The 27,707-nt window shown below is 52.6% G+C and overlaps 1 protein-coding gene and 1 pseudogene across 2 annotated transcripts; both read right to left on the bottom strand.

Annotated features, from left to right (window-relative positions):
- Positions 1-2,645: 2,645 nt before the first annotated feature.
- Positions 2,646-25,094, bottom strand: RNF32 (ring finger protein 32). Of its 2 annotated transcripts, none has more exons than XM_053671826.1 (9): positions 24,881-25,094; positions 23,302-23,392; positions 22,517-22,787; positions 21,024-21,166; positions 17,676-17,708; positions 17,024-17,148; positions 16,830-16,938; positions 4,110-4,277; positions 2,646-3,493 (listed from the first exon to the last, which is right to left on the bottom strand). In XM_053671826.1, exons 2-9 carry the CDS (start codon positions 23,314-23,316, stop codon positions 3,251-3,253), a joined length of 1,107 nt encoding a protein of 368 aa, XP_053527801.1. In that variant the 5' UTR covers positions 23,317-23,392; positions 24,881-25,094; the 3' UTR covers positions 2,646-3,250. The 2 variants fall into 2 exon arrangements, with proteins under 2 accessions (XP_053527801.1, XP_036987762.2); XM_037131867.2 differs by having other exon boundaries at positions 22,517-22,781.
- Positions 25,095-27,026: 1,932 nt separating this feature from the next.
- LOC119039248 (kxDL motif-containing protein 1-like) lies at positions 27,027-27,504 on the bottom strand (annotated as a pseudogene).
- Between the last annotated feature and the right edge of the window lie 203 nt (positions 27,505-27,707).

Below are 27,707 nucleotides of genomic sequence, written 5' to 3'. Positions count from 1 at the left end.
CTCCTTGAATTTGATCTTATCTGAGAAGCACTTTATCTGCCCTTCCATTCTAAATGAAAGCTTTGCTGGATAGATCAATCTTGGATGTAGGTCTTTGGATTTCATGACTTGGAATACCTCTTTCCAGCCCCTTCTTGCTTGTAAGGTCTCCTTTGAGAAATCCGCTGACAGTCTGATGGGAACTCCTTTGTAGCTGACTGTCCCCTTATCTCTCGCTGCTTCTAGGATTCTCTCCTTCATTTTAATCTTGGCTAATGTAATGATGATGTGCCTTGGTGTGTTCCTTCTTGGGTCCAACTTCTTTGGGACTCTGAGCTTCCTGTATTTCCTGGAAGTCTATTTCCTTTGCCAGATTGGGGAAATTCTCCTTTATTATTTGTTCAAATAAGTGTTTCCACTGGTGGCTGTTCCTCTTCCCCTTCTGGTACCCCTATAATTCGGATGTTGGAACGTTTAAAGATGTCCTGAAGGTTCCTAAGCCTCTCCTCCTTTTTTAAAATTCTTGTTTCTTCATCCTTTTCTGTTTCGTCATTTTTTTTCTTCCTTCTGGTCCACTCCTTTGATTTGAGTCCCAGTTTCCTTTCCATTACTTTTGGTTTCCTGTGTATTTCCATTCATTTCAATTAGTTTAGCCTTCATATGTTCCTCTAATTTGTGACTAAAATCAGCCAGTTCTGTGAGCATCCTGATCACCAGTGTTTGGAACTGTGCATCTGGAAGTTTGGCTATTTCTTCATTGCTTAGATTTATCGGCTCTGGGGCTCTGAGTTGTTCTTGAGCCTTGTTTTGATCTGTTCGTGCCTGTTAGGTATGAGGAGGTGTTCACCAGGGCGGGGCCGCCCAGGTCGCAGGTTTGTGAAGCTGTATGTGGGGGCGGGGTCAGAGAGGGACAATGGCGGTCCCCTCTGCCACTTCCCATCACTGGGGCCTGCACGGTCTGTCTCACTGCTTCACTCTTTCACCGGTTTATCTGCACTTGAATGTGTGACTGTGGTCAGCCCTCAGTGGGTCTGCCCCCTTCTCCACACCTGGGATCCGCCCACGGCTGCCATCGCGCCTGGGTTGCGCGCTCCGGTTGGTCCGGTGGATCTTTCCTGCCTGACCCCTGCTCTGCTGCTGGGTCTGCCCCTCTTACTGGTTTGTCTGAAGGGTTCGTTTTTGTCAGACTTCCATGTAATTCAATTTTCTGTGGTTTGGCTGCGTTTTTGTTGCTAAAACTTTGTTGTTTTTAAACTTGGTTGTGTGAGAAGGTCAGTGCTTCCACCTATGCCTCCATCTTGGCGGAAGTGAATAGTAATGAAATACACATCCACCTGGAAATGTAGAATGCTGTTTTAAAATAACTGCAGAGATTGGTGGATTAGGGTGGACTTAAGTAGCACCACAGAATTCCCTCTGCTGAGTCTTCCAGTGAACCCCCCTCTTGGGGCCCCACCTCGTTCTTGGTCCTGGGCTGGCTGAGGCTGGGACAGGATCCTGGGAAAGTCTGCAGTCACTGGGACCTGACCCGGCGCTGTGTTGCCACCTTCAAACTGCCCAGAGAAGCAGATGACATCCAGTCATGGCTCCGTGGCTGCAGCTGGGTGTCCTCACACCGTTGGTGGGTGGCTGCTCCTGATGGCCTCTCCAGGGGAAATGACCAGGTGGCCATAGGTGGTCACCCCTGTACAGGCTGGCTTTCCTGCCTTGCCCCGAGGTGGTTGGCCTGGGTTGCCTCCCTCCCGTGTTCCTGCAGCTCACCCCGGGGTCAGGAAAGTCCTTGGTGGAGAGGGGAGCTGTGAGCGCAGCCCATTTTAGCAGGAGAGGACCTGCCTGGAAGGACATGGGCCAGCTCTCAGACTTGTGGGCAACTTGAGAGAGGGCCTCAGATGCCCGGGACAGCACCCCCGTGGACCCGAGCTGCCACTGAGAGACCCAGGCACTGCTGGCCTCTCCCTTGGGGTTCCAGGGTGGGGCAGAGACTCGGCCAGCCGGGCCCTGGCCACCGGCATGGCTCACCTATCAGGGTCTCGTAGTGGGCATCCTCCGTGCTGGCTGCTGTCCTCCAAGTCTGCACATTGGGTGATGGGAGCTCCCTCAGGTGACACGCTGGAGCGTTTACTCAGCAGTGATGGGTGCACAGGCGACAGCAATGAAACAGACCAGACTGGTGTTTTAAAATGATGAGGGACATAATAGACAGGAAGGTGCACTTCAGCTTTTCTCCCTGCACAGCTTGGGGACTGGACACCGGCACACCCGTGCTTGTCCACCTGTGAGTCCCCCACCCCGCCGGTGCTCTGCCTCGTGCCACGTGTGGCTGGGGCTGCAGCTATGTGGTCCCAGATGCCCAAACAGACCACTGTCTGCCCTTCCTAGCAGGCGAGGCCACTCGCTGGGTACCCAGGGCACAGGGGACATCAGGCCACCAGCCATGACGCACGAACTGGCAGGAGACATGAGTGGTGTGGCGGCTACGAAGAGCAGACCCTCTGCCCGCCCCTGCCCCACCACGTCCCCTCATCCCACTGCTGGGACTTGGGACCTCATTTGTTGGCAGCTGCTGGGCGTGTAACCCTTACAAGTGTCCCTGGCCATTGTCACCACCCTGGTCCTGGGGAGAGTCCCCTAGGGTCAGGACACTGCCCATCAAGAGGTTATGGATTTCGTCCAGGCTGAGCTGAAATGGTGTGGCCCTGCGTTGTGAAAAGGTGGTTGACCGTCTCCTAATGCCGAGCAGTTTATTTTTATGTTTGGGTTCACACACACAAATGCCCCTGGGAGGGTCATGTCACACAAAGAAGGAAAGTTCCTCCTGAGAGATCTGGTGGCAGAGGGTCACGAGGCCCTGGGCGGTCAGACACCTGTGACGGGCAGTAGCCACGCCCCTGGGTGCTGCCCGGAGCCTCGAGAGCCGGCCAGGGGGCCGGCCTGCCTGGGAGAGGGCAGGTGCATGCTGTCCCAAGCGCCCATGGGTCCGCTGGACGCACAGCAGGTCGGTGAGGCACAGGGCCTCAGAAACTCAAGTTTTAGCTGTCATATTTCAGCTGATTGAACTCAGGCACTTGACGTTTTCTTTCTCTAAAGATGAAAACTGGATCAGTGGTCAGCTTTTAAAAATATAGTTGTGCTTTCCATGTACAAGTATTAAACATTTTCTTCACTGCAGAACAGTTTATCCTGTCATGCTCAACCCCAAACTCCCACAATTCATCCCAAATTAAGGTCCACTTTGCCCCAGAATTGTGGGATTTTTTTCCTTCCTGTGAACTCAACTTTCCAGAATCCGCTTCTGGTAGCAGGCACGGCAGAGGGGACAGGCATGGAAGGGGGAGGCGTCCCCCCAGGAGAGTTGCTCCAGGGCCAGGAGGCAGGCGTGGTGGAACACGTGTGAGCAGGACAGGAGCGCCGTGGGCCGCGCTGGTGAGCTGCTGTCCATCCCCGAGGGGCTGCTGGGGCCCACGGACAGCGGCGTGAGGCAGATGGAGCACTCCTGGGTGTCCCGGAGCAGGGCCTGCAACACGGGAGGCGTGAGCTATACTGCGGCTGCCCGGGTGTCGGCCTGGGTCAGAGCGAGGGCGGCGGGCCCAGGGACTGGGCCCTCTGCAAGGAACAAGGGGCGTTTTGTGTGCACTATGCCAAGTGGGTGCTGGTTGTGCACGTGCTCTGCTACTCGTGTGAGGAGTGGAAGGGGAGAGTGACCTGCCTGTGCTGGGAAATTTAAAGACAATCCTTTATCACATGCTGTGTTGAGAATCTAGGTTTCTCATTCCTTAAGCAACGGCGAGGCCTTTTTCAGAAGCCTCACCTCAGCGGAGCTAGGAAATGCCTTTATAAAGTGGCTTGTGTTGAGGATGCTCAGGTCAGTTTTTACTCAGTTGGATTCTCCACAGTGACTGCAGACCCAAGGGGAGACCAGGAGACGGTGGGGGGCGGCCACACAGTGGGGCTGTTCCCTTTGCTATTTCTACCGCTCACAGGTCGGCATCCTCAAAGCAGAATCTCCAACTGAAGGGCCTTGAGGTTGCCCCAGAGTGGGTGTTGAGGGTCCATGGGGCCCCGGGTCTCCCCTCCGAGTTCACCACCGACCCCTGATTACCGAGCTGCTCCGGTCACTGAGCGAAGCCTACCTGCGTCTGGATTTTCTGCCAGTCATCGTCGGTGAGCCTGCGGCCACACTGCTGGTCCAGCTGCTGCAGGACGCTGCGGTTGACGGCCAGGCAGTGGTCGATCTCTGCCAGGAGCTCGTCGATGTCCGTGTGGTAGGAGCAGAGCATGCGCTGGCTGATTTCTGTGAACTGAGGAGGACAGGAGCTGCTCACCTGAGCTTGGGGTCTTGGGGAGCGGGGGGAGGGAAGCACCTTCTGGAGTCCCCACCACCTTCTGCACCAACTCCATGCAGGTCTCTGCCTTCAAATAATATTTTTTGGGGAAGCCAACATGTGGCTCTCTGTTCAATGACCCCACATCCAGGAAATTTATACCGAGAGATCACCCAAAGGGCCGTCTGGTTGTTCGCTCTAGTGCCTGTCAGCAAGGAATACACCGATATTGAAAGTTGACAGGAGAAAGGAGCTAGAATTTTATGAAATTAGCTGTATGTCATCCTGCCCTGGCACCCTTCACTGTCACTTGAAGAGGACGGTGGCAGCACAGTGCCCCAGTCTGCTCCCGCTCCCGGACAGCTGGTGACCAGAGCTGGTGCGTGGGTCTCTGCTTCCTGGCCACCTTCCCACTGGGGTTGCAAATTATGAATTACTGTTTTAGCATGACCATAAAAAGGGAAATCAAGGGAAAGATGATCACTTTCTATTACACGAGCTTTTCAGTCTGTTCGCGTCGAGCTCTGAAATCATGATTTGAAAACCCCCATGGCCTAAGGACCTTAAGATCTCTGAACAGAAGCTGATGCTGCCCCTTTGCTACAGAACAGATCTCTAGGATATAAAATTTTCTTTTTTTTACTGCTAGCAGAGATATGGGGGCAGCATATTACAGCTCATCTCTAACTTTTAGAAAGTTTGCTTTGATGGTAGTGGGTGTAGATACAGTCTCTAATGTTCCTCCAAGCTCAGTTCTTTCTATAAAGCACTATCATTTTGACCCAAGATTTAGAGAAGCAGAGACACCTTGGGACAAACGATTTAACTGGATAGTGTGGGTTGTGGTGTGTGGTGCTATTGCCTCCTGCTGGCAGGGACCGGAATTGCCAGCATAAGCCCACCCAAGGTGGACCTCGCTGCAGGGCGGGATTTGTGGGGTGAATTTGCTCCTGTGACTAGTAACGTGGAACAACTCTAGATAATGCAGGTAATGGATGCCGGGGTGACGCCTCCCACTGGGCTCGTGTTTCTGCCATTATGAGGTGGCAGTTGCTATTGCAAAGCAGTCCAACCTGACACCCTTCAGGCTCCTCTGGACTCAGGTTTGGCCACGGGCTTTACTGCCCTGCTCTCTGTGAATTTTAACTTCCAGAATTAGGAAGCCTCCAACCCTTCTGCATATGCCCTTCTGGCAGGAGGTCGTCACCTTCCTTTTTAAAAACATAAAGTCCTATAGATACTGACTTATTAGAAAGTTAACATATCTTCAACTTTACTAGGCTTTTCATGGAGACTGGTTGTTCCTATCAGTGTTTTTGCTACAGATGGTTTGCCCCTTTTCCTGTAAGTTTTGCAGGACTTTGGGGGAATATTTGCATTAACAGAAGCACTGAGGCAGGTGATGCGGGGGGGTGGGCTCCAGGAGTCTTGGGGCGAGGGGAAGGGGAAGGGCTGGCTCAGGGGTTCCGTTCAATTGTGCAGACCTGGCTTATGGGCAAGGACGGGCATTTGCTCTCGAGCAGACCTCACAAAACAGACTGGAAATAGTGTGAGCGCACGAGGGAGGCAGAGTGAAGGTGTACGATACTTAACCGCCCCCTCCAGCCCGACTGTTGTTAGAACTTCCTAAAATGTAAGACTTCAAGCTCCTCTAGGTGGGCCTCGCCCAAGAGAAATGGAACCTTCCCCACACTGGCAATCTTAAAACTTCCAGGGCCAGTTTTAAAATGGGTTTAAAGAGGTGAAATTACTTTTCATGATGTTTTTCCTTAACCCACCATACCCCGACCATTATCATTTCGGAAGGTATCAAATTGAACGAGCTATGAAAGAGACGCTTTCCAGTCCTTTTTCTCGTCCAGCCCTGATGTGCCGTGTGCACGGTGTGTTTTCAGCCTGTCCGATCCGGGCCGGCCTCCCTCCAGGGCTGGAAGGCACTAGTGGCCCGTGGCTGCCAGTCTGTGACAGCGTAGGCCGAGGGCTCATCACCGGCAGGGGCCCCGTCGTCCGAGGCACAGACAGGTAGCCAGTCCTTTGTCAGATTTTTGAAGGCTGATCTACCACAAACGGCAGTGGAACCACCTGCTGCTTAGGCCGCCGTGCCACCCGGACACGGCTGCACGGCCAACTTCGTCACACGCACGAGGAGCCCACGCCCAAGTGGTAACGGTGCAGGGAGCACTTGGAGCGTACTGCCGTCAGCACTGGCGGCCTTGCCCGCCCTCCAGGATACGTACTGGACGTGACAGGGTCGCGGTGCGGTCACAGGCCCCGGGACGCACAGGCCCCTGCCCAGCAGTACTAGTCGGTCACGAGAGCGCACCCTGCTATACGGCTGCCGCCCCGCACTACGCTGGCTGCGTGTTCACGTCACGCAAGGAGACGTCAGGCGGTACGTCATGTCCGGAGAGACATCTCGTCAGGTTGGGAGGGACGTCATGTCTTGTTTGGAAGGTATCACCGCGCCGACCGGCTGGGTGGGGCCGCCTCAACCCCGCAGTGGCGGTAGGACTTCCGGCCCCGTCGCTCTGGCGCCCGCAGCTGTCATGTGTGCTTCTCGGGGACTGAAACGTCCTGGGGCCTGGACGCATCCTGTGGAGCTCCGGGAGGACGGCACGGAAGCCCCTCAGCGCTGTGCCTTCGTGGACGCTGCTGTGGAGCGTGGCCGAGGTGGGTGACTCCTGGAGGGGGGCGGAGCGAGGGCGGGGCTGTGCTCTGGTCGCGTTGGTCGGGTTGTGAGAGCCGGTAGCGTCGTGGTCTTGGGGGCGCTGCGTCAGGGCCTTGCGGTTCACGTACTGCGCTGCGGGCCTGTCGGAGCCCCCGTGATCTCGAGTAAGACGCTGGGCGGGGCAGGGAGACGCCCAGCCTCCACATTATGAAAGGCCCCCCCCGGACACTGAAGGTTTTGGGAGGCGGGGTTTTGGAGGTGCGTGCTGCGCCTGCGTGATGAGCGTTTTCCTTGCCGCGTTGTTGGGCCCCTACGCGGGCTGGGCTACTCTGACTCACCCACACCGCGTCTGTAGTCTGGGCCCTGGCCGCCGCGAGGGCACGGTGAGCACGTGTTCTCGGGAGGGTGTGGGTGCACGCACCGGTTCTGTCGACGGCGCTGACCCAGCCGTGGCCCCCCCCCTTCCTCGCGGGGGCGCGGGCTTGCCCACGCCTGAGGTCTGCGAATCCATCTTGGCAAAGCCACGGGACTTCCCCCGCCGAATCTTGGGCTCCCTCTGGGGCGCACCTATCAGCTCGAGGCCGCAGGTGGCTCTGGGGACTTGGGTCTTCCTGCTGGTTGGCGTGGTGCTGGCCTGTTGCACTCCCCCCATCTGGACCCGGCTAGGCTCTCAGTTCAGTTCTTAGTGTGTTTCTGTTTCTATTCCAATTTCTTTTGACCAACGGGTCGTTTAGAACTGTTTCCTGGCTGGCATATCTGATAAGGGGTTAATGTCCAAAATGTATGAAGTATTCATGAAACTCAATGCCAAAAAGCAAACAAGCCAGTTAAAAAATGGGCACAGGACCTGAAAGACATGTCTCCCAGGAGGACATATAGAGGGCCCAGAGACATATGAAAATACCATGAGCATCACTAGCCATCAGGGATGCAAATTAAAACCACAATGAGATGCTACTTCACACTGGTCAGAATGGCCATCAAAAACAAATCAACAAACATCCTGTTGGAGAGATTGTGGAGAAAAGGGAACCCTAGTGCACTGCTGGTGGGAATGCAGGCTGGTGCAGCCACTGTGGAAAACTGAAAATGGATCTGTGTTTTGACCCAGCAATTCCGCTGGTGGGATTATACCCTAAGAACCCTGAAACACTGATCAGAAAGAACCTATGCACCCCAGTGTTCATAGCAGCATAATTTATAATAGCCAAGTGCTGGAAACAGCCTAAGTGCCCACCAGTAAATGAGTGGATCAAAAAACTGTGGTCCATTTACACAATGGAATTCTATGCAGCAGAGAGAAAGAAGGAACTCTTACCCTTTGCAACAGGAAGGTGGAACTAGAGAGCATAATGCTAAGTGAAATAAGCCAGGCGGTGCAAGACAAATACCACATGACCTCACTCATACGTGAAACCTAATGAACAAAGCGAACAGGCAAGACAGACAGACTCATAGACGGTCATAGATGGAGAGCAGATGACAGCTAGTGGAGGTGGGGTGGCTAGGGGTGGGGGGATGGTGTGAAAAGGAAAAAGGACTTGTGGACACGGACAGCAGTGTGGTGATTGCTGGGGAGAGGGGGATATAAGGAGACTGGGTGGTAATGGAAAAATATAATAAAGATTAAATCAATAAAAAATAAAAATAAAATCGAAGTTGTCACTTAATCCTACATTATATGACATTTTGTCAATGAGAAAAATAACGATTCTCTTCATATGTAGTGGTGGCTGAAGACTATTAAATTGCAGTTTATTATGTCTCAGCTGAATAACTTGAACTTCACCGATCAGCGCTCGCCCCATGAGCGACCTGCGGCCCGGAACAGTGCCTGAAGCAGCGGCGTCAGCGCTCTGGGAACCACAGCTCTTTTGGCGGGCTCTGTGCTGGCTCGGGGCTGCACAGCTGGGACACCTGCTTGCTTGGACTGGAGGCTGCAGTGGGGGCTACATGCTGGTCTGGGAGGTGGCAGGGGTGGGCAGGGAGTTGCTTTATCCAGCCTGGTGTCTGCACCTCCTCTGGAAGCTGAGGGCCTGCGGGCCTTGTGCCACCCGTCGCCCTCGCTGCTTCCCTGCATGAGTCCGCAGGTGCAGACTCCTTTCTGTTTTCATGACCTTGTGCGTGTATGTTCTCACGCGCTTGGGTTGAACTGAGTCCCGCTTTCGACTCTCGGAGCACCTCTGGCCCTTCCTCTGACACTGCTCATGGCTGGATGCTTTTTCCTTTTCCTGGTGTGTGCTTGTTTGCCTGAAGGGGTTCCTTGGATTCGAGGAAGAGCCTCACTCGTCTCCGTGAGGCCCTGGCCATTCAGTACACGTTTTCAGCGGGGCTGGCAGTGGAGTAGAAATACACCTGGAGTGCACACCCGGGAGAGGCGTGGGGTGATGGTCCTTTTGGGGTTGAGAAGTAATGGCATGTGGAGTGGTTTTGAAGTGACTGTCCATCTCGAGATGCCACAAAAGATGGGTGTTCAGCTTATAACATAACCTTGATATTGGCGTGTTAATAAGTGTACGGAACAGCCTTCAGTATGTACTTCAGTCAAGTTTCTGAACGTGAGCTGGTGTGAGTGTCTTCATCCTCGTAGCTTCAAGTGTTTGAAAGTTAGCAAGGGAAATATTTCAGAAAGTTAAATATATTTATTGACTACCTACTGTGGCCACTTCAAAGCCGTGTGCTAAGTGTAGCTTTTATGAAATATTTCTTAAATACCAAGTTCTCACATGCTCACTGCCCACCTGCCTATGCTAACTCCCTCACAGCTCCATAGGTCAGATGCCCTGAGTAAACGAAGGGCAAGACCTAGCTCCTCTCAGCCACCCCCCCAGCAAAAGACACCTGAGTGCTACTTTTTAATAAAAAATAACGGTCACTATTTTTCTATAGAAGTAGACAAAATATGTAAAGTTTCCAATGTCAATGAGAGTGACCATCTTCGTGTATTTTCCTTTTAAGTCTTATATTTCAGATATTTGGTAAGCGGTTGAGAGTCTGGGTTAGCGATATGTAAAGCAGCCCCTGGTCATTACAAGTGACGTGCAGGTCGAACGTTACAAAGTGCCCAGGTGAACTCTGTCTGCCCAGGAGGCCTCTCGGAGCGATCCATCTTGATGTCAGCAAATTGCTTACTAATGTGTTGACTTAGGGCCGCCCTCAAAAGCAAAATGAAAAGCCTGGAATTTACAGCATATCAATGAATCAGTTGATAAGCTTTTACTGGTTTAATATCCTTGCAGTCTTGCTGCTTGGAGCCACTTCAAGTTAGCAACAGAATGTTTGCCATCTCTGGGTGATAAAGGAGCTCAGAGGACTAAGCAAACTTTCGGACCATTACGCTGTTTGGTGAGATGTAAATGAAAAAAGGAAGGGAGATCTCACGGGAGGGTGTGGGAGCCGGCGGCCCCTGAAGCCAGCCGCGGCTCTGACAAGCCACTAACTTTCTAAACAACGGTCAGGACTTTTAGGCTGGGTGGAGATAATATAATGCATTTGAAAAGTTTTAATTGCAGCCATAAAAAACCATGCCTCAATTATATGACATACGCTTGCAGAACTTCCAGATAAGGATCAAAGGCTTTCAACGACCGACCGACCGACCGACCGCTGCATTCTGGGCAGCACTTGGCCCCTCTGTGCAACCGCTGACAAGCGTGAGGCTCCGGGCCCTCTCCGGAGGCTTTGATCTGAGCTCCCCGTGCCCGGGACTGCTGCACTGTCCTCGCAGCTCCCGTGCCCCTCTGACGGGCACTGCTGACTCCAGCTCAGTTCCCGACATTCACCCACCGGTGCAGAACTTGGGTTTTTAGCCCAGGACCGCCGTCTCTTTGAAGGAAACTGTGTCACTCTGCTCTGGTGTACTTTTGTTAGGAATGTGCCAGGGACACCTTGAAGCAAGGCGAGTCTGCGAAAAGGAGTTCTGTGTGTGGAAGCATTAGCATTTATAGAAAGGTAACCTCTGTATTTTTTAATTAGTTAGTACCCAGTAGATACACGAAAACTGAAGTAAGAAGAGACTTCATTAACTCCCCCTGTAAGAAGAGTGAAAATACAAGGCCGCAGTTCTTTCACAGGGAAGACAGATTGAGTTGTAAAAATAGAACGGCCGCAGCTAATCTAATCTAGGGTATTAAAGACATATCCATCTTCTCTAGCTCTTGAAACTTTAAAGGAAACAAGCACTTCCTAATTTATTGTGCCTAAAAATATCTTCCTATTATCCCTCTTTGCTTTTCTCCCCCTATTGATTAGACTTTTTCCCTGAAGGTAACTTATCGTTGGTCTAACCCAGTGGTTCCCAAGCATGGCAGAGAAGTTTTCACCTGCTTGCCAGGGGAGGAGAAAAGTAATTCAGTGGAGTGAAACTTGCGTACGCTGTATGTCTTCACGGTGATCTCCTCTAGTGTGGGGCCAGGTAGGCCTGCTTCTGTGGCGTTGGCCTAGTTGTCCTTTCCAAGATGATTCTGATAGTCCCAGCAGTATGGGGATGGTGGGGTGTACAGGTGCACAGGCTTCGGGGGAGGAGGGGGGGGTCCCGCTGGCTCTCCTGAGTCTGGGCTGCTGAAGCCGTGGAGCCGCTGTGTGCTACCGCTGACTGTGGGCTGCCACATGACTTACTTCTCCTAGGAGTGTGTGCACTGCCGTTTTTAAGACTAAAGTACGATGAATTTGCTTGGATTTAGCACTCACCAATGATGAGCATGGAGCTACAGCTGAGGATGGCGGCTGCTGGTGCCCACGGCCCCCCTGGGTCGGAGCCTGCAGTGTCCCCGGCGTCTGAGGGCTCGCCCTGTCCGACACGGCCGGCTGCCGCACGTCTTGCTCCGTGAGCGTTGTAGCTCCTGCAGCTGGGGCTTAGACCTCTGGTGGTTCCTCGCACTTGGTGGTGGTGGGCTGGCCGGGTGCAGGCGTGTGGAGAGACAGGAGTCAGAGGCCGAGCTCTGAGGCACGCCTCTGCAGGAGTGTCCGCTGTCACAAAGCTGGTCCCCTGCCGAGGGGCTGGGAGAGGGCCGTTGCTTGTGCTGCGGAATGCGTTTATTTTTGAGTGGGTACTGACTCTTCTGAAGCTGGGCTTGAGCACGCATGTCAGTTCTGGAAAACCGGGAGTTCCACTTTCGTTTCACGTGTCTTCCCCTGTGACTTTTCATCTTGACATACTAAGTTGGCCAAAAAGTTTGTTTGCTTTTTCTTGTAGGATGGTTCTAGTAGCTCTTAGTTTCCTTTACTTCATTCGAAAGAATTTTGTTAGCAGGTATTTAAAAAACATCAGAATTGGTGAACCTCCGTGCAGCCATTGCACTATTGGAGATGGATGAAAATAAGGAACGTTTTCAGCATGTTATGCTCTACTATCAAGAAGGGTAAAAACCCAAAGGAAGTGCCTAAGATTTGTGTAGCGCACAGAGAAGGGGCCGTGACTGACCAAGTGCGTCGGAAGTGGTTTGCGCAGTTTCGTCCTGGAGGTTTCTCACTGGACGATGCTCCATGGTTGGGAAGACCAGTTGAAGCCGAGAGCGATCAAATTGAGACAGTAATTGAGAATAACCAACATTATACCACACAGGAGGTAGCCGATGTACTCAAAACACCCAAACCAGTAAGTTACTGGTGAAAATGAAAGTGTATCTTTTATTCAACAGACAGAACTGGACGGGCTCTTTGGCTAGCCCAGCATAACGTGGGCGAGTTTAAGGCCAAGGACGCCATGGTGCAGAACGGCCACCCACTGAAATGGCTGCTGCGGCGGGGTCAGCGGAGCCTGTCCCCACTCCCGTCTCGGCGACTTCCAAGCACATGATGCGGTCGCGCCGACTGGTCCCCGGGCTCTGGTTAGCGCTGCGGAGCCCGTTCATCCATGACCGGAAACGGTGTCTCCCAGCCCCGGCAGCTGCGGGCCTCCTGTGCTGACCCGGGAGTTGGGCTTTCGGCCTCGCTTGTGGGTGGTGCCCTGCAGTCTGTGTCTCTGGTTTACTCCGCTTTGCGTGGTGCCCTCAGGCTCCGCGCACGGCATCACTGGTGGCAGGCTTTCTCTTGGCTGAGAGCAGCCTAGACCCTGGTGGGCGGCTGGCCTGCCATCCTCACCATCTTTGTCGCTCACCAGGGATGGACCCTCCGCTGTTGCCGTGTCTTACCTGCCGTGAACATGCGGCAGTGCCACAGGGTGCGGGTGTCTCTCTGAGACCCTGACCTCATGTCCTTGGAGTAAATCCTCAGAAGCAGGGTTGCTGGATGATATGGTGGTTCTATTTTTAATTTTTGAGGAACATCCCTGCTCTATTCCACAGTGGCTGATTCAGTTGACACCCCCGCACGTGGCACACGGGTCCCTGTTCTCCGCAGCTTTGCCAGCACTGGTCGTCTCTGGTTCTTGATGGCAGACACCCCAGTGGCTGAGGTGCACACTCAGTGTGGTGTGGGTGTGTGTTTCCCTGGCGACGCGTGATGTGGAACACCTTTCTATGTGCTTGTCAGCCATCCGGGTCTCTCCTTTGGGAAGAGGTCTGTTGAGGTCCTCTGCCCACCATGCAGTCAGACTGTGTGTTCTATTGCTGTTGAGCTGCCGGGGCTCTCTACGAAGTTCAAAGTTTGAGAGTCCAGCCCTCATCAGGGGCAAGGCCTGCAGATATCTCTCTGCTCCACAGGCTGCCTGTTTGTTTTGTTGCTTGTTTCCTTGTTGTGCAGAAGCTTTTTATTCCCATTTATTTACTTTTTGCTATTTTTGCTTTTATGTTTCATGTTATATCCAAAAAATCATTGTCAAGACCAGCATCGAGGAGACTTTTCTCTGTCTTTTCTTCTAGTTTTGTGGTTCCAGGTCTTTAATTCACTCCGAGTTCATTTCTGTTACGTCCTCTGGAATCGACCCTTCATCATGTGGAATGGTCCTTGTCGCTTGCTAGAGCTTCTGAGTCAAGTCCGTTCTGCCTGGCAGACGCGCACCCAGAAGTGCATGCGGTGCGCCCGGCCTCCACTCGGAGGGCCTCCCATTGTGCACACTGAGCCCTCTGGGCCTCAGCGCCGGAGGGCACCTCGAGTGGGCTGCGCGTGGTGGGCCTTTCGCTTTTAACCTGCTCGTTTGTCTTGTGAGTCATTGTAAGCCTTGAAATGGGAAAAGCTAAATCTGTCTACGCTGAGTGATCACGGGAGGTCAGCACCGCTGCCGCCACCTTGCTGTCCCGTGGCCCTGCTGCAGCCCCAGGCTGCTGTATTATGGAGCTCCCCCCACCCCCCCAGCTGCTGCGTCTCCTCCATGGCATCGGCGTTTCTCTGTCAGGGCCAGCTGCTTTGTGGGACGTCCCTCATTCTGGATTCACTTGGTTGCATGTTTTCTCTCGACTGGGTTTGGGTTCAGTGTTTGGCGTGAGAGTGCATAGGTGGGTCTTGTCCCCGTGCGCCTGTCACAGGAGGGCGCGTGGGGTGCTGGCCGGGTGAAGACGCAGCGGACTTCCAGCCCTGGAGACCCCTCTTTTGCACGCAACCGCTTGTTTGTCGCAGTGAGGCTTCCCTGTGGTCTGGGCTTGTGGGTGGAGTCCTGGGTCACGTGAAACTCAGTTTCACGTTCAGACTTTCCAATTCCATGAGCCTACACCAGCATTTTAAAACTGTAGGTTAAAATCTTAGCATGTTATCCCCTACACTGAGCCTTTAGCTCACAGAAGTTGAGTCCCACTGAGTTGGAAGGCAGGGAGAACTGTGGAACTGCCAGGGACTCAGTGGCTGACTGGTAAGTGGCCTGCAGCTGGAAGCCGGCCTCTGGGCTCTGCTCCCTCGGCCCGAGGGAGGCGCAACGGTGAGCGGCTGGGGGGCAGTGCAGGCTGCCGCTGGCGTCAGGTCGGACATGAAGTGCAGTCCTCGAGTGTTTGCAGTGGGGTTTGGTCTGCAGGTTTTCAGTGCTCGTGGCCAGGTGGGGTGAGTGAACAAGGGTGGGGTGTGGAAAGCGGAGAGAAGGGTGAGGAGCTGGCGGCGGTAGCTCGGGACTCTAGAGGCCATTGAAACATGGAGAGCAAAGCTATGTGTAGAAAGCGGGAGAAATTACAAAGTTTGCGCAACAAACTGATCTCACCAAATTAACACCGTTGGGGAGAAAGGTCTAAATTACTGCGTGCACATGTGTGTGCAGACATACAGTCCGTTGAGTCTCATGCCTCTTTGCTGTGTGTGGAAGGGAGCACAGTGCAGCCTATAGTTTTAAAACTTACTAGAACAGTGGGTGCAGATGAAAAAATATAAACTAAAAATGACTATCAGACCTGCAGTTAAAATGTCACAGAAAATCATGAATCACTTATGTGTGGAGAGCCAACACTGTCATATTCTGGAATCACTGAGAGGGACTGAGAGAATGCAGGGCGGAGCAAAGCCTGGACAGGGTGCCAGGGAAGGATGCAAAGCAGTCCTGACTCAGGAGTGAAGGACAAAGGAGAGGCGACTGGTCTCCAGTGGAGGAAGAAGGGCGGTGCCAGGAAGACCACCAGCTGGTTAGGAGACCAGGTTCCCCATGGTGGTAAGCACAGGGGCCACAGAGCAGGCCGAGATGGCGTCGTGGCTGAGAACAAGGACTTCCAGGAGCAGATGACCTCTGTGGACCTGAGATCCAGAGGTGGCGAGCTCGACACGCTCCAGGCAGACAAAGAGGGGGCTCAGGGCCCAAGGAGAAGGGAGGCAGCACGCACCAGTTTTAGCCACTCACCAGTGTAAGCTGGTTTGCTGCCTTTACTGCAGAACCAGGGTGTTTGGGGCTCTGCAGGAAAGAACGGGATGGGGTCTTTCACAAGGACTCTGTCCCCCTTCCCTTAATAAGGGGCATGACTGACTTGGACATATAATGGTTCCACACAGAAGCATGGACAAATGTGGACCTGCAGCCCCTGTCCACAGCCTCCCCCTGCTGCTCACCCCCCCGGGAGGGGACACTGCCCAGTGCAAGGACAGGATGGCACCGTGGCATCTCATCTCTCCACCCCCAGCTTCGACGGCTTTGTTGTCAAGATGAACAACAGTTTTCGTGGTTTGCTCACATGGAGTGTTTCACGCTGTCCTACTGATGAGGACAGAGCAGGGTGTTGTCTCAGGTACACTGAGACATCACACTGAGCCACAGTTCTGTCTCTTTTCTGACCCTGCGGTACCTGTGTTGCTGGGAGGGAAGGGCACTGGGTGTCAGCTGCGACAGAGTGAGGCCCAGGTCCCCTTCCTACAGGGTCCCTGCATGGCACTGAGACCTGTGAACGTCAGAGGGCGGCGTGAGGGCCCAGGGACTGGCACCTCGGCAGAGGAGGCCCACCGGGCATCCCAGGAAACCAGGAGCCTGTGAGTGAGCCCCCTTCCTCCCTCAGAGCAAAGGGCAGGAATAGTTGGGGTGGGGGGCCTTTGTACGGTGAGCAGTAACTCTTGTCACTCGTGACCCCAAACAGAGGGCAGGGATCTAAACTCTGTGTATCCTGGGACGTGACCATGGGTTCCCCCTGAGGGTCCGAGCTAACACCCTGTCCAAACGCCTGCTGCCCTGCGATGCCTTGATGGACAGGAACCGGAACCGCACATGAACGGTTATAGTGAGCGCCTGCTGTGAACGTCACTCTAACTCTTGGAACGGCTGCACAGGGCAGAAGGTCGCCCCTCTACGTCGCAGAGGAAGGAGGTGGCCAGGGTCGCGGGCGGCTGTTGTTTGACCCACAGAGCTGGTGAGGGTTGAGCCAGAATTTGAACCCAGGCCTCGCTGCCCCCCCCCCCCCCGCCTTGCCTGTCTTTTTTGCAAGGGACACATGATGGAAAACTGTTAAGCCAAAAAAATATACAAAAAATGGCTAAAAGAAAGGGTAGAAACTGAAGTTTCTGGAGGGTTTAGGGTCTGAACCTACCTTTTCTTCAAAGAATTTTCTCCTCAGCTTGGCGTCTGTGGGTGGCAGTGTCCTCCTCAGGTCTCGGTACCACTTCCTGACCACGTGTCCCCTCCAGCAGGCTTGGATCCTGGAGCGCGGGGTTGGAGAGGGACTGTCAGGGCCGGGACGCCTGGGCCACTCAGTGGGGGTCCCAGGGGCAGGGCCCTTCTCACCTCGTCGCACACTTTCTTTTGAACAGCTGGGCCCCGTCGTGAATCACCCGGGTTTGGTACTGGTTCTGTCTGCAGAGGGGACAGGTTTTGTTACCCGTGACCTTTTCAAAGGCTTGAAGGCACGCCTGAGGGGAGACATTGCACTTCAATCTTTACGGGTAATTACTTATAAACAGCATTTTTACTTCTAATATAATTACAGTGTTCTTTTCCCTCATAATTATGAGACTTAGTGCAATTTAGATCGTGAAGAAGTTTCATCAGATGTTAACACCTTGCTCACGCAGCTTGTCCCCACATGGTGTTTTACAGGAACACTCCTGCAGACATATCACAACCTCTGAGAAGGCAGAGGGCACTGTATCCAGGTGGCCCTGCGCTGTCACAGGACGCGGGCTGTCACTCACTGTAATGGACATTACTAACAGCCTGCTAGACAAACATTTATGTTCCTTTGTCACGTAAAATTCACAGTTTTTCTAACCAGGATGAATTATACTGTAGCCCAAAGTCATAATTCTAGTGACCAATGGTGATTACAGACAAAACACATGCCCCTTTGGGGAGGTTCAGGGAGGAGGACGAGCCCGTCCCCTGCAGCCGTGGGCGACAGTCGCACACATGGCAACGGAGAGGGGGCCGGGCGACTCACCCTGTGGAACACGTGGGAGCAGGAGAGCAGCACCTGTCCACAGGGAGACAAAAATGTTTGAAGTTTAAGTTAGTTTAACAGAGAAGAAGCATAAATGCATTGATTAAAAAAGCACCAAATGCTTGAAAGTTAAGCTGTGTTTGTTTCTTTGACAATTTAAAAAAGCAAATTAATAACCTTAATGTTCATAATATTTAGTGTTTAAGTTTAGCATGGCTGGCACAGGTGTATAATCTCAATGGGAAAAGCCAAGTTAAACGTCAGACACACCAGTGAAGGTTGCTGTTGAGCCACTGGAATGACTGTACATTTAAAAATGAAACAGTCATGAAGGGGATGCATTTCCTGGGCAGGTCTGGCAGGCGGGGGGAGGGGACAGAAGGGTAAGCACATACCTTTTTCAGAGCTTCGTTCAACTACATTGCACTCTTAAAGTTTTAAAAATCATAGTTTTATTGAGATATAATTCTGACACTCAAGTAGCAGTAAGTCGTAGAATCACTTTTAGTTTTATAAATGTAGCGAAAGTGCAGTCACAAGAAGAATCTTCCTTCTCTGTGACCAGATTCCCACTAAGTAGTGACGCTATTCTGGGTTGGGACAAGACAGCGGCTTAGACCCAGTAAAGAAAAAGGCGGTTGGTTCTCCTGGAAGGGAAGGCAGGGAGGGAGAAGCCCAGGACAGTCACGCCTGTCCGGGAGCAAGCCTCAGCCACGGGCCCTGTGGGGGCAGAGACATTTCTTTGGGTGACACTCTGGGTGAGGTCTCAGACACCAGCCATCGGGTCTCAGGAGAGCTTTCTAGGTTTTCAAGTGATCGTCCTCTTGCCCTCATTCAGTTGGCACTTCTCTTCCTGAGTGGGGAGAGCGAAAGAAGTAGAAGAGTAAATGTGACTTGGAAACCTGGAGCCTTTCCTTGAAACTAACGGCCAACAGTGAGCCTGCACTGGAAAAACGCAGTAACGTCGGTCCTTTTAAATTATCACCGTTTAATCGAACAGCAGTCTGTTGTGTACCTAATACAGTAATCTTTCAGAGTGTCTCATCAACGGATGCTTGATGATCTGTGTTGAAGAATGTTACACTCTGTATATTTAAAATATACCTGTAAATGCTCATAGGTATCTGCTGTTGGCAAACATTCTCTGAGATAATGAAAATAAATGCCTAGGTGGTGGAAAACGCACAGAAAACATCCTCGGAAGTGAGGATCAGAGTCCAGCTGGACCCGAGCATGCTTCCCTGCCCCACAGATGCAGGACATTAGTCAGAGACCTTGGAAGTCAGTGAGCATCAGAAAAATGCCAGCTCTTGCTTAGAACCAAGGGAGACTTCAATATGAGAGCAACAGCAAGAAATGCAAGATGAGCACAAGTGTCTCTATATCCACAACCAAACAAAACATAGAATTCAGTGAGAATTTAATAAAAACAATGGAAGAAATGTGTGTAATGCATGCTAGCCCCTCCCTTTTTGATAGATCAGGTTGTTTACAGTGTAATCAGGAAAAGCAGTTAGAGATGAGGAAGTTCCCATAAGACTATCAGCCACATTCTCAAAAGAAAGGCTGCAGGCTGGAAGGGAGTGGCGAGAAATACTCAGTGATGTGAAGTTAGGACCTACAGCCAAATGACTCTAGCCAGCGAAGGTGTCATTTAGAATCAAAGGACAAATCAAGAGCTTCCCAGATAAGGAAAAGCTAAAGGAGTTCCTCGTCACCAAGCCATTTATTACGTGAAATGTTAAAGGCAGGGGTCCCCAAACCCCCGGGCTGCAGGTCGGTGCCAGTCTGGGCCAGTTAGGAACCAGGCCACGCAGCAGGAGGTGAGCTTGAATGTAAGGTGCTTGAATCACCCCGAAACCATCCCCCACCTCTCATCCATCTGTGGAAAAACTGTCTTCTATGAAACCGGTCCCTGGTGCCAAAAATGTTGGGGACTGCTGGTTAAATGGTCTTCTTTAAGAAGAAGAAAAGGTAAAAATGTGAACAGTAAATGGCAATAAATAGGGGTCTATCAACAGTTGAATCTAAAAAACAAATTAAATGAACAAGCAGAACAGAAACAGACTCACAGATACGAGAACATTTGACAGTGCCCGATGGGAGGGGGTCGGGAGGAGGGGTGAGGAAGGTGAAGGGGCCGAGGCGCGGGGACGGGGAGTGTTCTGTGGACTCAGTGGCGTTCCAGTAACCGTGTTTGGTGCCGGGCGGTGTGGGATTCGTCAGGATGACCACCCAGCAAGTCACACAAAGGCTAATCACTGGGTGTGCATCCGAAGCTGACCTGATGTGTGTGTCAGCTGTAACTGAAAAATACAGAATGATTAAAAAAACAGACAAAAAAAGAGGTCACCAGGGCCTGGAAGACTCCTTGTGGCTTCATTAACTGTCTTGTTACATTAAAATGTTAAATTGTCCTAGATGGTAAACCTGTGGTTTAAGAGCAAAAATCTTTCAGAAATTCCCGAGTCGCACAGACGTGGGGTTAGGTCCCGACAGAGAACTGGAATAGAGTGTGTGTAAAACAGGCTGTGAGTTCACGTCTGTAAAGACCGGCAGTTTCGCTATGCACTAACTCGGTAACAGTGAAACTGATGAAAACATGCAGTGTGAGCGTTTACCCGGCAGGGCGGCAGGGGACGCCTGCCTTTCACTCTGCCTGCTGTGTTTCCCCGAGTCCGGGCGCCCGTTCTGGGGGAGGCCCTGTCCTGGGGCCATTGGCTTGGAAGGGAAATGACTGCAGGGGGAAGTGCCCCTAATGTGCAGACTCCAGCTAACGAGGCAGACCGAGTGTGCACGGGGAACCCGTGATATGGATGGATGCTGCAGTCTGTGGAACCCTCGGTCTCACCGTGACAAATTCATGAGTGGGGGATGAGAGGCCTTACAGAATGTCCCACAGATTACTGAGTTAGCCGAGCCTGGTTTTTTTTTGTATTCGGTTTGCACACCAGCTTGAAAATTCCTTTGTGCTCCCCACCCCCCCATCGGGCCTGGAACACCTCCCTGCACCCTGTCCTCCGTGGCTCCCTCTGTTTGGCCTTCGTGGCTGGCAGCACAGGGTTGATCGGCCTCTGGACTCGATGCCTGAGTGTGAGTCCCCGTTGCCTGAGAGAACCCGCCCGGTGCGGGGCTCAGCTCCCACTGGCATGTGACCTTCATGAGTGGGAGAGGGTCTAAGTGTCTGAGGGCCCCTGGGGGAGGGAGTGGAGAAGAGAAGCCCGGAGTCTGTGTTGGTGCCTGGCTCACAGTACCCACGTGAGAACAGCCCCAGTTCGGTGTCCCCCAGGAGTGGGACCACTGGGCTTGCTCATCTCGCCCACCTGGTGCACGCTGGGGGCTACGCACCTGGGGGCGCAGCTGGAACTCTTCCTTGCACACTGGGCACGGCTGCGTGGAGTCTCCTTGCGAGACGGACCTCTGTCTCACTTTGTCCCATTCGTCTGACGAGAGTGGCAGTGGAGGGGATTCGAACAGGCCCAGCTTCTGCGCTAACGTTAAAACAATATCAGCAAAAATGTAGGTGATGGCATGGTGCTGCTCATGGATAATTTTAACTGCTCTGAGCTCCACCCCTTTCTGGAGCACAGCCAGCTGCTAGCAGTTCAGAGTGAAACAGGAAGGTGTCTGTCGGGCACGGTGGCAGCCCCTCTGTGCCAGGCCCTGTGCCTGTCCCACTGGTGCTGGGACACAGTGTCCAGATGCACCTGTTCCCACTCCCGGCATCTTTTGAAAATCCTGTCTCTAACTTCCCATTTAAAGTAATTTTGGACTTGCAAAAGGTTGTAGAAAGTGCAAAGAATTCTTGTGTGTTTTTTTCCAGCTTCCTGAAAGGCTAACACGCAGGGCCAACCAGGCAGTTAACATCGACCTAACGCTGCCCATCTGCTCCTGTGTGGGGGTCACTCTTGTCTCACTCAACCCCCTTTTTCTGACCCAGACTCCACACTGCACTCAGCTGTCGTGTCCTCTTTGTCCCCGCCCCATCTGGGACAGTTCCTCAGTCTGTATCTGCTTTTCTGGACTTGATACTTTTGGTTAGTATTGGCTAGGAATCATGTAGAATGTCGTCAACTTGGGGTTGTCTCACGCTTCCTCAGGATTAAATTCGGGGGGGCACTGTGGCGAGAATGTGCCCTTTTCAGAGTGCAGGGGAGGGAGACACCTGACATCGGGGTGAGTCCCTCTGTGGGACGGTCGCTCTGATCACTTGGTACGGTGCTGGCTGCCCTGTGTGACACCTCTGTCAAGCTGCGGGTGTGCCGTTCCAGAGGTGGCGGACTAGGGGAGGTGCTGTGGGACTGCATCGCAGTGTGGGTTCCCCACCAGTGGGTGTTCTCACTGTGCCGCCACCGAATAGCGACTTCCGGTCTCTAGCACCTCTGCTGAGTTAGCGGTCACTCTGCTGCGAGAGCTTTCTCTGCATTCCTCCCCTCACTTCTGTCAGTGTGGACGCATAGATGCTTACTTATTACTGTCTTCGTTTACCTGCCTAAGTGTTTAAAAAGGTTTTATTTATTTTTAGAGAGAGGGGAAGGGAGGGAGAAAGAGAGGAAGAAAAACATCAGTGTGTGGTTGCCTCTTGCTCATGCCCCACAGTGGGGAACCCGGCCTGATGTGCCCTGACTGGGAATCGAACCAGTGACCATTTGGTTACAGGCCGGCACTCAGGCCACTGATCCACACCAGCCAGGACCCCCATTCTCATTTTTAAACTTTAGTACATGTGTCTCTTTCTATAAGATTACAAATTATTTCTGTTCGAGGAAAATTATACTATCAGTCTCAACTAAATTCTTTAGGTTGAAGAAGCCAGAATGTGAATGATGAAATCAGCTTACCCAAAGTTAGTGGTGGTGGTTTGGGATCGAGAACATACTCTCTTTCTGGATCAGCTTCTCTGGGGCCTTGTGTCCTCCTTTGAAGTCCTGTGTCTATTACAGCTTTCGCATTTCTTTTTAGAGATTTGAGTTCATTCTCTCTCTTCTGTGTCTTTGTCTGGGAAGGATTGGCCACCGAAGGGTTTTGTAGTTGAAGGTCATGTAAAATGTGATCTTGTAAAGCAACCGCAGTGATTGCTAAGTTACCGCGTCTACACAAGTGCCCCTGAAACTCATAGAAAAGCAGCACACACAGAACGTTACGTAATGTGTCACTCAGAAGAAAACTGAAGCTTTAATTCTTGATCTCAAAAGTGTACTAGACTGAATCTAGCAGGGAGGGTGTGCAACCCGTTGCCAGCCAAGCTGGAGCCGAGCCCAGCCTCCTCACCCATGGTGACGACACAGTAACGTCGCTTCATTTGATCACCGAGGCCGCTAATTACAATATGGATATATTTATTATGACCCATGAAGGACGTGCATGCCCAGACTCATTCCGTTTCACTCTGATTAAATCAGGCTGCAGGCGAATGGTGCTTCTCTTATCCTAAAGAGAATGCTGCGTTGGTGAAAGTTACCGGGAGCGAAGTTGCCATGCAGCTGAGAGGGGCCTGCAGTGAGTGCTTAGCTGACAGTCCCTTGTGCACGCATGGTCTGCAGCCGTCCTGTGCGCTCCCACGCAGCCAGATGAAAACATACTCACGACTGAAGCCACGTGTGAGCGTCTAATGAGAGTTGTGTACCTTATTTTTTAACATGCCAAACCAGGAAGTGCTGCTGCCCGCTTGGCTGTATCAAACCACGTCATCACATTGCATTCCTTTCATTCTCCTCCTATGAAAACACAGTCAGCAGGAAGGCAGGGTTAGACCTCACTTGAAAAGGAGAACCCTCCAGCGCTCAGCAGAATGGTGCTCCATGCATGTGCAAAAAGCCTCAGCCCAAAGGCCAGGGGGACTGAGTGGAACCTGCCCTCTAGAGGTGACACTCACCTGGGATGAGAGGGACAGAGGGACGTGAGCACCTACACTGTGGGGACTTGAGTGCAGGCTCCCCACTTTGGGGGGAGAGAGAGCAGAAGGGGAACGCGGCCAGCATCACTTCATCCACACCTCGAGCAGGCACAATATGGGGACGCACTTGGGATTCACTCTTGCCCCACCTGTTTGTCAGGCAATTTACCTTTCCTATCTTAGTCTCAGTTGTGTGTGTGTGTGTTTACCTTAAAACGGGTATAGTAATACACACCTTGCAGAGTTATTGTTAGGATTAAATGAGACAATCTTTGTAACGTATTTTCTGTGGGCCTTTCCCACCAAAGATACTCTGTAAAAGCTTATTATTGCTTTACTTCCTTGCTGGGAGACTCTGTAATTAGCCCTTTCAGGTTTTAGACAAGAGTCCAAAATATTCTGGGAAGAAACAGTGAGTTACCGAAGTAATCTAGGAAATAGTGCTGTGGGCCTAAATGTGAGAGTGGAAATGAATTAATCCACAAGAGGGATCTAAGGCTCCACCCTTGTACCAGAGGAGCCTGGTAGAGTGAGCTCGTCAAGGAGCCAGGGCAGGGAGAGGTGCGGTCTGCGGTCTCCTGGAGTGGTGGCTATCGGTACAGATGTGTCCAGTTCGGCTCTGGACCTAGGGACACAGCAAGGGGAGTTCTGTTGTGACAGTCACTTCATCATGACAGTGAGGTGGCAGGCATAGGAGCAGGTCGTGCTGACAGATGTCACTGGAGTGTTCTACTCTGCGGTGTCATTACACTGCAGAGTTGAGACTTCTCAAATAGTCAGCCTCCCCCCACTTTCTGACAGGTGCAGAGATAAGGCAGCTTGCAAGAGTGTGTGCTGAGTCTGTGGCAAGGGTAGGGTTACACACTGAACCCATGTCCTGTGTTAAGTGCTGAATTTAACGGGAACATTCTTTCTCTGTAAACTCTAGTATTAACAACTAGTTACAAGAGGTAGGGCTTGGTGAAAAAAATACCAGTACGGTGCCAGAGCTTGTAGTTCCCAATTTGTCTCCTTGACCTCAGGCTGCATACTAAAACATGCTCACTGAACACCCACACGAGACACAGACCTATGGTTTGAAACCGCGGTTGGACCCCTGGTCTTCGGTCCTACAACTGGTGGTTCCTCTGGGCCCGCTTTGGGGGACAGTGTACCTGGGACAGCCAGAGGAGCGCGGACAGTGTAAAATTAAATGGTTAAGACACTCCGCCCCACTTGGCCATGCCTTTGGACTCAGCCCTGGCCAGTGCCCAGCGGCGTTGGGCTTCGGAAGTCCCCGATTGCTGACCGGGACGTTTTTAGGACCTACCGGGTGCAGACCCTGGGTGCCCTAGGACTGAGGGCCCTGGCAACCCTGTGGAAGTCGGGGGGATGCGCAGGCGGGGGTCTCGGGGCCCAGTCCTCCAAACCCTGCAGGGGACAGGGTTACACCCACTCCTTCGCCCTCACTCGGCCTCGGCAAACTCTTCACGGCCTGCTCCCAGGACCTGACCGCTCGCGGTTACCTGGCAACCACTGCGGCCGCGGTCATGCTCCAGCGCGCATGCTCAACGGCCCAGTCATGCACTGCGCGTGTGACGAGTTCCGGTAGTGGCCTAAGCTTCGGCCGCCCCCTCCCCGCCCACCCCGCAAGGCGGTGCTGCGCATGCTCGCCAGCCTCGCTAAGCCCCGGGCCGCACCGCGCATGCGTGCATTGGTCCGAGGCGGTATGGGGGCGGGGGCTTGACCGTTGGGGTCACAATGACCCCGTGATCGCCAGTGTCTGACACGCTCCCCAAAGTAGGATGCTTATAGGGGCTCTGGGGGATTTCTTTTGAGCCTTGTGCTGGGATTTCACTATCCTTTATGGATCTGTAGTTTTCAGTACGTTTGAGAAAATTACAGACATTTATTTATTGAAGTATCTTTTCTGCCTCCCACCCCAACCCTTCTCTGTCCTGGAATCTGGTTACATTTATACCTGACTTCTTTATAGGTATATTTACAGGCTTCTCTACCACCATTTTTCAACCTGACAAGTGGTGCAAAAGCAATTGCATTTGGTAGAAACCATACTTCCAATTTTGAATTTTGAACTTTTCTCAGGCCAGGGATATGCAGTGGGGATACTCTGTGGGATGCTGGACAGTGCAGCGGGCCGCAGCTCCGTCCTGAAGTTCCACACCTGGCACTCTACTGTGTCACGTTAAAATGCACTTTCCACTTGAGATATTTTCAATTATGATGGGTTTATCGGTGTAAACCCAACATAAGTCAAGGAGCATATGTAGAGTCTGTCCAGAAAAAGTCCAGCCATTGTTAATACAGGGAGAATGGTTTGTACAACATCCATGTAACCTGGCGGCCAAGGACAGTGGACTGGAATGTGCATGTGTGAACTGTGACGACTTCACTGTACTAGTTAGTGGGGGTGGCAGGTGCCAATGGGTGAGCACATGTACTGTGTGGCCGTCACATTCAGAATGACTGAGTGGTAGAGCAACAGATCTGCATCACATTTCCCATTCAACTTGAACATTCCTTCACAGAAACTGTGTGGATGATTCAGAAGACTGCAGCTGTGGGCAGCTGGTGATTGGCAGCTGCCTCATGACAACACGCCTGGTTGTGCGTCACGTCTCCTGCAGCTTTCATCTCAGAATGTGCCTCTTCTGTGTCTCCCGCCTTCTCCTAACTGCTTGTGCTCTCCCCCAGCTGCTTGCAAACCTGGTACTTATACTCATGCCTTTATATGCTCGTCTCCTTTTCCTTCTTAGTAAGGAGTCTTCTTATCGATGTCATCTGGCAGCACTGGGCACAAAAGTACTCGGTTAAGGTCTGTTGTCAGTGGTGGCTTGGCTTGCTTCATGGAAACCCTGGGAGAGGCCTGCAGGCCTCCGGGGCCTCCAGGTCCACAGCTCTGGTTAGACAGACCTGGATCTCATCACACTTGGGGCTGAGAAGACAGTCGTGGGCGTTCTGCCCGTTTCAGAAACTCAGAGATACTGATGGGAGAAAGTATGTAACACTTTCATTGGAGGAAGGGACAGGGAGGCCTGAATTACTGTGCAGGAGTGGGGTGGGGTGACCTCAGGCCTGAGCGTGCTTGCCTGCCTCGAGGAGGACCTGACTGGGGTGCCGAGCAGGGGATATCTGGTGTGTGTCTTGGGTGTGTGTGTTAGGAGCACACCTCAGGCCTGGCTCTGGGAAAGCTTCCTTGTGCCCAGCTCAACGGCTCCAGGTGACTGCTCATCCCCTGGTCTGGCCAATCTGCAGGACAGGGACGCAGTCAGAGAGGGAGGGATGGGGAGAGTGGACCCCAGGAATCCCACACCTGCAGGAGAGAGCCTTATCTCCCAGGGTGCCCTGGCAGACAGAATTAGGTGGCAAAGCTGACAGTCTGGAGGCAGGGTTACCCACTGCCACTTCAGGCACCTGGAGAGCCCTGCCATCCCTCTGGGCACCTGGGAGCCAGTCTACTCACCCGACATCTCCTTGTTGTCTGGCTGTGACCATTGATGACAGGTGAGTCTGGCTGGTTGTTGGACAGGTCCTTGAAGCCAGGGCCGAGAGAAGGGAGATGCTGTTTGGGCTGGCGACATGAGGGCCTGTGCCCTGTTCCAAGGTGGCAATGGTGGTTGTGCCAGGTGGGATAGGATCTTCATTGTTGCCCTGCAGGAGGGAGGCCTCTGGAATGTGGCTGGAGGCCTGTGGGCGCTGCCAGGATGGCTTCCCTTCCAGAGTTTCCATTCCATGGAGGATGCTGTCCAGGTCCCGCTTCATCTCCCCCAGGGTTCTGGTGCGGTGAGGGAAGCGCGCATTCGTCTGCTGCAGGTGGGCACTCAGTAGGTGGTTGAAGTTCGCTAGCACCTCTCTGGTCTTCTCAAAGTGGTCCAGCATGCTCCTCTGGGCCGGGGTGTCGGGCCTGACATCACCCACATTTCCCACACTCATGAGGCCGAGTCCAGGGGTCTGTCTCTCCCTCCTCCTCCCCTGCTGCGTGTCTGGTGACCTTGCTCCTGTCTATGTGCATCTTTACTTGTACTCGTCTGTGCAGTTTCTGGGTCCATTGATTCCTTTTTCTCCTCATTATGGGCTGTATTTTCTGCTTTTCTGTGAATTTTATGTTGTTTGTTTTCCATGTTGCTCTAGTGATT

This window comes from Artibeus jamaicensis, unplaced genomic scaffold (genome assembly GCF_021234435.1).
Source record: "Artibeus jamaicensis isolate MK-2021 breed Jamaican fruit bat unplaced genomic scaffold, CSHL_Jam_final contig_718, whole genome shotgun sequence".
Lineage (NCBI taxonomy): Eukaryota > Metazoa > Chordata > Mammalia > Chiroptera > Phyllostomidae > Artibeus > Artibeus jamaicensis.
Note: the sequence above shows the minus strand (reverse complement) of the source record. Positions and strands in the feature narration are given on the sequence as shown.